At 41.1% G+C, this 9,630-nt stretch overlaps 1 protein-coding gene across 2 annotated transcripts in view; it reads right to left on the bottom strand.

Annotated features, from left to right (window-relative positions):
- The window catches only part of LCTL (lactase like), a 28,518-nt gene that overhangs the window by 6,763 nt on the left and 12,125 nt on the right, over positions 1 to 9,630 (bottom strand). Inside the window, exons 9-13 of one of the 2 annotated variants that reach the window (XM_044279377.1) lie at positions 6,500 to 6,661; positions 6,085 to 6,359; positions 4,237 to 4,363; positions 3,222 to 3,421; positions 1,125 to 1,188 (exon numbers count right to left, since the gene is read on the bottom strand). In XM_044279377.1, coding sequence (XP_044135312.1) covers positions 1,125 to 1,188; positions 3,222 to 3,421; positions 4,237 to 4,363; positions 6,085 to 6,359; positions 6,500 to 6,661 — 828 coding nt within the window. The remainder of the gene's footprint in view (positions 1 to 1,124; positions 1,189 to 3,221; positions 3,422 to 4,236; positions 4,364 to 6,084; positions 6,360 to 6,499; positions 6,662 to 9,630) is intronic. The other variant, XM_044279378.1, reaches the window with a different exon arrangement.

Raw genomic sequence — 9,630 nt, 5'->3', positions numbered from 1 at the left:
GGATTTATGTTTTATGTAAAAGTGACAATAAAGCTGGTCGTGGCCAGTTTGCACCCAAATCTGAAGCGTTGGAGTGGCTTCTTGAGGTTTGCCAACCGTCTAAGGTGAGAAGACGGCGATCCTGGAGAGCTAAGTGACCCAGAGTTATTATACACCTCATTCTAGTGATCGATGTGGGTCTTACCACTCAGACTCCACCAATCAAAACCTTTCATATGTTGCTATGAAGTATTAAAACAACCTTTTTTAAGTTCAGTGAAATGTAATGCTCCTTTACAGAGGCCAACAATTAGGACATTTACTGGGAAGGAGTGTTCCTAAGAACCCCTTGTTCCCGATAATTGCCCTATGTAAAGGTGCTGTTGACTACCTGATGAAAAAGCAAACGTTCATCAATTCACCGTTAACAAACTTAATGTAAAAAATAGAATTAAGCGGATACCATAATATCAATTAAAAAAGGAGGGTGCTGGTCATGTGCAAGAGCACTGCAACCAATTATAAGACAGAGCACATGCAAACAATAGCGTCATTCTTTGCATGTACTCTTATAATTGGTTGCATCAATTCACCCTATACATGAATCTGTATGGGGACGAGTGAATACTGTAGCTGTCCACTCTCGCCTTCACTGACAAGCAGGCAATTATCAGGAATGTCTCCTCTGTCTGGGCATTGTACGGACATGAATAAAACACTGGCTGTTGGAACATACTCTTCAGATAAGTAAGCTGCACCTGCTTATTTTGTTGGGATCAGCCGATAATCTAAAGTGTATGGGGATCCGTTGACTGTCAGATTGAGCATGTTGAAATGCTTTGTTCACATGGACGATCAGAGAGGTTAGGTAGGTGCTTATTGACTTAGAAAAAAGTCGTAATAAAGATGCACACCTGACTAAGCGGAGCGTGCATTTTTGCTATGGAGGCAGAAAATTTGCTGGTGGCCAACAGTGTGCATCTCCAGCTTTATAAAGCTTGTGTACAATGATTTGGTCGCATGATGATTAGCTTCCAGAGTTTGAAATACATTTACTTTACTGATAAGTGACCATTTTGTAGCCTCCACACTACAGATTAAAGGCACAGCAAACCTACAGGCATACACCGCTCATGTCTGTTTACCTGAAGCTAGGAGTTGGTTGGTAGTAGAACACGTCTCAGTAGATATACGGTGCCAGTTTTCTACCTGACAAAATCAAGTTTCAGTCATTGTTAAAATGTGATCCATCTTCTTGGATTAGGCATGGCAGAGCAGCTTCTGTAAAGTCTCATGTTTTGTCTTCTATAGTGTAAGGCCCCTTTTGTCACATTTATGTCTATATTTCAATAGCCGTGATTTCACCAACATTGCATATGGTAGCTCTGAAGTCACATACAGTCAGGACCATAAATATTGGGACATCGACACAATTGTAACATTTTTGGCTCTATACACCACCACAATGGATTTGAAATGAAACGAACAAGATGTGCTTTAACTGCAGACTGTCAGCTTTAATTTGTATTTACATCCAAATCAGGTGAACGGTGTAGGAATTACAACAGTTTGCATGTGTGCCTCCTACTTGTTAAGGGACCAAAAGTAGTGGGTCAATTGGCTTCTCAGCTGTTCCGTGGCCAGGGGTGTGTTATTCCCTCATTATTACAATGAGCAGGTAAAAGGTCCAGAGTTTATTTCCAGTCTGCTATTTGAATTTGGAATCTGTTGCTGTCAACTCTCAAGATGAGATCCAAAGAGCTGTCACTATCAGTGAAGCAAGCCATCATTAGGCTGAAAAAAACTAAACAAACCCATCAGAGAGATAGCAAAAACATTAGGCGTGGCCAAAACAACTGTTTGGAACATTCTTAAAAAGAAGGAACGCATCGGTGAGCTCAGCAACACCGGAAGACCACGGAAAACAACTGTGGTGGATGACCGAAGAATTCTTTCACTGGTGAAGAAAGCACCCTTCACAACAGTTGGCCAGATCAAGAACACTCTCCAGGAGGTAGGTGTATGTGTGTCAAAGTCAACAATCAAGAGAAGACTTCACCAGAGTGAATACAGAGGGTTCACCACAAGATGTAAACCATTGGTGAGTGTCAAAAACAGGAAGGCCAGATTAGTGTTTGCCAAACGACATCTAAAAAAGCCTTCACAGTTCTGGAACAACATCCTATGGACAGATGAGACCAAGATCAACTTGTACCAGAGTGATTGGAAGAGAAGACTATGGAGAAGGAAAGGAGCTGCTCATGATCCTAAGCATACCACCTCATCAGTGAAGCATGGTGGTGGTAGTGTCATGGCGTGGGCATGTATGGCTGCCAATGGAACTGGTTCACTTGTATTTATTGATGATGTGACTGCTGACAAAAGCAGCAGGATGAATTCTGAAGTGTTTCGGGCAATATTATCTGCTCATATTCAGCCAAATGCTTCAGAACTCATTGGACGGCGCTTCACAGTGCAGATGGACAATGACCCAAAGCATACTGCAAAAGCAACCAAAGAGGTTTTTTTTAAGGGAAAGAAGTGGAATATTATGCAATGGCCAAGTCAATCCCCTGACCTGAATCCGATTGAGCATGCATTTCACTTGCTGAAGACAAAACTGAAGGGAAAATGCCCCAAGAACAAGCAGGAACTGAAGACAGTTGCAGTAGAGGTCCTGGTCTATGCGTTCCAGACGTCAGGCTGTAATTGACCGCAAAGGATTAGCAACCAAGTATTAAAAAGTGAAAGTTTGATTTATGATTATTATTCTGTCCCAATACTTTTGGTTCCTTAACACATGGTAGGCACATATGCAAACTGTTGTAATTCCTACACCGTTCACCTGTGGTAATGTATAGAGCCAAACATGTTAGAATTGTGTCGATGTCCCAATATTTATGGACCTGACTGTATGGATCTTGGGCTTCCTGCATGTGGCTCTCAGGATATTTGCAGCTTAGGCTACCATTATGGAACCAAGTAGGTTATGGTGTTAGCAGAACATGGCAACAGGGTCATTACAAGTTCTTGATGGTATTTATATCAATATATATATATATATATATATGTGTGTGTGCGTGTGTGTGTATATATATATATATATATATATATATATATATATATATATATAAAATTTTGTCTCTTTTAGTTTCTGTGAAATATGAGTTATACTATTGCTTCCAGGTAATTTATTTTGGCTCAACATTTTCCTTGTGTGACAAGACTGTTTATACACTTACCTCTCTGAGATTTGGGAATCCATTGGCTCGAATGATTTTTTTATAGAACTGTACAGATGCCTTTGGATAACGTGGTTTGCTTTTGCTCTTGAATTCAACATAATACAGTCCAAATCTCTCTGAGAATCCTTCATCCCACTCAAACTTATCAAGCAGTGACCAAGCTGTGTACCCCTGGATGTGAACGCCATCTTTTATAGCTGCCACAAAAAAAAAAAGCTCCTGAAGTCTTCAGTCAAATAGACTTAAAGGGGTTTATCATGTAGAGAAAGTTAATACAAGGTACTTACTAATGTATTTTGATGATCCATATTGCCTCCTTTTCTGGCTTGATTCATTTTTCCATCACATTATACATTGCTCATATCCTGGGGTTACGACCACCCTGCAATCCATCAGCGGTGGCTGTGCTTGCACACTATAGGAAAGTGAGCCGGCCTTTTTGGTGGCTGGGACTGCGGGATTGTGCACAGGCCGGAACGTTTTCCTATAGTGTGCAAGCACGGCCACCCCTGCTGGATTTCATGGTGGTCATAACCATAGAAATGACAAGTGTATAATGCAATGGAAAAATCAAGCCAGCAAAGAATGCAATATATACAATCACAATACATCAGTAAGTGATTTGTATTAACTTTGTCTACTTGATAAATGCCATGTGCTGAAGAGAGACAACCCTTTTAATAAGTTACAAAACTTGCTCCACAAGCGTTACATCAGCTCATGGCGGTAGGTAGTGTGTTGTAGCCTCACTAAACAGTTTACTACTGGTCCTATTACAATCTATCATGGTTGGAGAGCCAGTTATGGCCCTGTGCATGGAACCTATTTGGGCTGTGTAAAGCATTTGATTTTCCAAATGCAAGGTAGTTCTGTGCTAATGGTTGCATTTTCTATGGCATATTCACTGTGGTCATTAGTTACACACTATCTGTGTTATCAGTCCGAAAATTGGGTGAAATATATGAAGGCAAAAAAAGTACGTTTCTACAATTTCTTGGCATGTTTGTCTCACCTTTCAACATCTCGTTGATGTAACCTTTGAGGTACTGTATTCTCCATTCATCGCACAGCTCGGCACACTGCATTTTCTCTGATACTCCATTCTCTGTTACTATCACCATTGGGTTTCCATACTGGGTCTAGTAGAAAAATGTTGCAATAAAATTCTTTAAATTCGGCAGTGGGTGCAATGTCCTAGATTATTAAATATTATAGGATATTGAGCAGATGGTGGTGAGAGAGTCACTTTAAGATCTCATGGAACAGAAGAGCCGTGCCTTTGGAGCCTGGCCATGGCACAGAGGCCATACCGTTTCATACTGCAGTGCCATGGGCACTATGTATGCTGCCTCTGTACTGCACCATAAGCAATCACTTCTACAGAAGGTTATTTCTGTAATAAATACAAATTTTTATATCCTTCATATGGATGTATCCATATATTCTTTATACTCTGTCCCATGCATGCCTTAGGCTGGTTTTGAACAACGTTTTGAACATAGGGATTTTAGAAGCAGAAATAAATGCCAGGATGGTGGATAATGCACAAGGAAGGTGTTATCCTCTTCTACTTTTTCTTAAAGGCTATGTACACCCTTGGGGCCATTTTTTAAAATTATTGCACTGTACTCATTTTGAGCTAAAAATCATTTTCTTTTTTTCAATTGGTCTTTTATTAAAAAAATTTTTTACCTCTATCTCTGTGCAGTTCGGAGATTCTCTAGTAGCAGGGTCTGAATCTTCACTCTATCAGGCATCTCAGCTGACGACTCCTGATCTCCGACCTCCTAAATACTCTTACTGATAAGAATGTGGCTTAAAGAGGACCTTTCATCTGGCAAAACATTGTGACCGAACATACCGGAGGTCATAGCGGGAGAACGAAGTGGCGCCCGGGGATAATAGTAAGTGCAGTGAGATCCCTGGGCGCTGCTGTACAGATCATGACACTTAGTTCACAATGCTTTGCCAGATGAAAGTCCTCTTTAAGGCTACTTTCACATTAGCGTTTTTCTTTTCCGGCATAGAGTTCCGTCACAGGGGCTCTATACCGGAAAATAACTGATCAGGCATATCCCCATGCATTCTGAATGGAGAGTAATCCGTTCAGGATGCATCAGGATGTCTTCAGTTCAGTCATTTTGACTGATCAGGCAAAAGAGAAAACCGTAGCATGCTACGGTTTTATCTCCGGCGAAAAAAACTGAAGACTTGCCTGAATGCCGGATCCGGCATTTTTTTCCATAGGAATGTATTAGTGCCGGATCCGGCATTCAAAATACCGGATTGCCGGATCCGTCCTTCCGGTCTGCGCATGCGCAGACCTTTAAAAATGAGGGGGAAAAAAAACCTGATCCGTTTTGCCTGATGACACCGGAAAAACGGATCCGGTATTGCAATGCATTTTTCTGACTGATCAGGCATTTTTCAGACTGATCAGGATCCTGATCAGTCTGAAAAATGCCTGATCAGTCAGAAAAAATGAAATCCGTTTGCATGCAGTTTGCCTGATCAGGCAGTCAGTTCAGGCAACGGAACTGCCTGCCGGAATCAAACAACGCAAGTGTGAAAGTACCCTAAGTAAGTGTTTATGATCTTTTAGTAATTAAGAGATAAGGTTTAGGCACAAAGTGAAAGTATAATTCACACAGCTAGACAGTTAACCCTTTGTGACAGGCTCATTATTTTTAATAAAAATAGTTTTTTTTTCAACTGATCTTTTGCCCAAATGGGTAAAATGTAATCATAAAAAATTGCCCCTGAAGATGTACATAGCCTTTAAATAGAATTACCTATAAAATATGCTGAAAATTGGGTTGAATTTCTTAGATCTCCGAGGATTATAACATTTATAAATTACCTTTACAAAATTGAGCAGTCTCCGGAAGCCCCATGGGACAGAATACAGCCACTTTGACTCTGGCTCAGGCCAGCTAGGGTCTACCAGCTCTGACAGGTCTCGGTCTGTGAAGTAACTTGGCCCGTGTGTGGATGGGAAGTTTCTGCTTGTGATATATCTGGTAGTAAAGTGACCTACCCCAAGAAAGTCACTTGTACCTTTAATAAAAGCCTTTTCTTGAGAGGTAAAGATAGGAAGTCTTGACAACCCCAGACCCTGCTGTGCGCTCTTCTGACCTGCATGTCAGAGACATGTCATACATTACAATGGGAACACTTACAATTATATATAATATTATTATGGAAATGTGTTATAATTGAAATAACAGAACAGACACAGGACTTTTCCAGTCTACTGCCTCTCACTCAACTCTTACCTATATATTCTTTCATGATCTGTGGGTAATCTCCATTGTAAAGAGGATTTGCAAACCATCCAAAATTAAATTGCACAAATCTTTCTGCAGCCTCAATGTCCTTCTGGCTAGAGATGTCCACTGGTTCTCCCCACTCTGTAGTTAGCGAGATCCCTAAAATTCCTAAAGAAGAGGGATCGAAAAACAATATGGAGTACATATGTCATGTGACCGCCGGGAGAGTGCAAGAGCTGTCGGGTCTTCTACAGACCTCGGTCAGCCCTGCACTGAGGCTGTACAGCATTGTATTCTTCTGTACAGCCTCTCTACTGCAAAAAATGAGACCCTAACTAAGACAATCGGTCCAAAAATAAAAAAGCTATGGCTCTCAGACCATGGAGACACTAAAACATCATTTTTTTTGGTTTAAAAATGCTATTTTTGTGTAAAACTTAAATAAATAAGGAAAAGTATACATATTAGGTATTGCCACGTCCGTAACGAGCTGCTCTATAAAAATTTCACATGACCCTAACCCCTCAGGTGAACGCTGTAAAAATAAATAAAAACTGTGCTAAAACAACCAATTTCTTGGTCACCTTTCCCCATAAAGTGAAATAATGAATGATCAACTCTTCCTGCAAAAAACAAGCCAGACGATCGGCAGAAAAATAAAAACATATGGTGTTCAGAAAATGGAGACACAAAAACATTAATTTAATATGCTTTATTATGTAAATCTGAAACAAACAAAGAAAGTAGACATATTTGATATCATTGCATCCATAACTACTTGGTCTATAAAAACAGCACATGATCTACCCTGTCAGATGAATGTTGTAAAAAATAAAAACAGTGCCAAAACAGCCATTTTTTTTGTTACCTTCCCTCACAAAAAATGTAATATAGTACCAATAAAACTGGCACCTTATCCCCTAGTTTCCAAAATGGGGTCACTTTTTGGGAGTTTCTACTGTAAGGGTGCATCAGGGGGGCTTCAAATGGGACATGGCAGTGGTCCCCAACCGCCGGGCCATGGCCCAGGACCGGGCCCTGGGAGATAGTTTGCCGGGCCGCAGAGGAGCGCAGACTCCAGGCGCATGCGCGCCCGACGCTTACATCTTGCCAAAATCAGTGGAGAAGGAGGGATGGAGGGAATCTCTCCTATGACGCGGCAGCTGCAGAGCCCAATACAATGAGCGGGCTCTGAGGCGCCGCACCACTGAATGTGTCTAATATTAAAGTAGGAGGAGGGAAGGGGTAGGTTTTACCGCTGCGCCGTCTCAGCTTGTGCTTGGCGAACGGCAGCAGCGGCAGCCTCCTCCTCCTGACTCTTGTGTTCTCAGACCAGTCCCCAGCCATCAGTGATCTGAAAAGCGCAGGTACCCACACTCTGTCCCACAGATGGGGTCACCTATTATTTATCTGATGTACATGGTGCTATTACATTAGTACGACTATGTACCTCAGATTAAAAGTATGTGGCCCCCAAGCACCTCATCAAACAATGGGCAACATTGGGTTAACCATTAATGTGAGGTTACTTACTATTAATGTGAGGCCAGGCAGGTCCAAATTGATAAAACAATGTGCCTCATATTAACAGCATGTACCTGATGCCGATAAACCCCATGTTGTCCATTATGTTAAGAGGAGTACTTGACGAGGTTGCTATTAATATGTGGCACTTTCATCAATTTAGACTCCATGTGCCTCACATTAATAGCCAGTAACCTTATCATACTGTAGTACCCAACACCAACCCACACATTAACCCCATGCTGCTCAATGTCCATTATGTCAGGAAGTACTTGCTGGTGTTACTATTAATATGAGGCACATGGCTTTATCAATTTAGACCTCTATTTGCTTCACATTAATAGTAAGTGTGGTACCCCCATCAAGTACCTCCTCACATAATGGGCAATTGATACTTTGCAAAAAGTAAAAATAAAAAAATACTCACATGTTAACCCCATGCAACATGTGGTTAACGTGTGAGTATTTTTATTTTTTCATGGTATCGAATTGGTGTTGCAATACTTTTTTTAAAATCATATTTAAATAATAAATGTAATCGTTATATAGTGTTATATATTTTAATATGCACCTTGCGTTTTGTCGTGCGCGTGAATCAGTCAGTGCCGACCAGCACCCCCATAAATCCCGCCCACCCGCTAAGTCACGCCCCAGAACCCCCCTCCCCACCCGATCCCTGGAAAAATTGTCTTGCATGAAACTGGTCCTTGGTGCAAAAAAGGTTGGGGACCACTGGGACATGGCATCTAAAAATCAGTTCAGGTAAATCTGCCTTCCAAAAACCATACGGCACTCCTTTTCTTCTGCGCTCTGCCCTGTGCCCTTACATCAGTTTACTACCACATCGGGTTGTGTTTCTGTAAACCGCAGAATCAGGATAATAAATATAAAGTTTTGTTTGACTGTTAACCCATAATGTGTTAAAGAAAAAAAATAATTAAATGGAAAATCTGCCAAAAAGGGTTAACAAAGTTTGTAAAATCAGTTTTGAATACCTTGAGGGGTGTAGTTTCTATAATGGGGTCATTTATGGAGGGTTTCCACTATGTAAGCCCCACATTTTCTGTATTTCATGAGGTATGCCCCTTTGTTTGCCAAGTCTTTTGTGCTGTCCACACATAGGTCTTACCTATAAAATTGCTGCTGATGGGAGAGTCATGTGATCAAGCAAATCACCTCAATGTGATGTTTCTTCTGTTCAAATACACTTGCACTGTTGTGAGTTTAGTGCAGTTGCAGTGCTATTGAACAGAGGAGACATCAAATGGTGGAAATTTAGGCTACTTTCACACTCGCGTTTGGTGCGGATCCGCCTGGTATCTGCACAGACTGATCCGCACCAATAATGCAAATGCTTGTATCCATTCATAACGGATCCGCTTGCATTATTCATTAAAAAAAAAAAAAAAAAGTCTAAGTCAAAACAGATCTGTCTTGACTTACATTAAAAGTCAATGGGGGACGGATCCGGTTTCAATTACACCATATTGTGTCAGTGAAAAACGGATCCGTCCCCATTGACTTATATTGTAAGTCAGAATGGATCCGATTGGTTCCGCCTAGTCAGACGGACATCAAAACGATGCAAGCTGCGTTTTAGTGACCGTCTAAAA

Source organism: Bufo gargarizans, chromosome 2, assembly GCF_014858855.1.
Source record: "Bufo gargarizans isolate SCDJY-AF-19 chromosome 2, ASM1485885v1, whole genome shotgun sequence".
Classification (NCBI taxonomy): Eukaryota; Metazoa; Chordata; class Amphibia; order Anura; family Bufonidae; genus Bufo; species Bufo gargarizans.
This window is presented reverse-complemented; position numbering and strand designations above follow the sequence as displayed.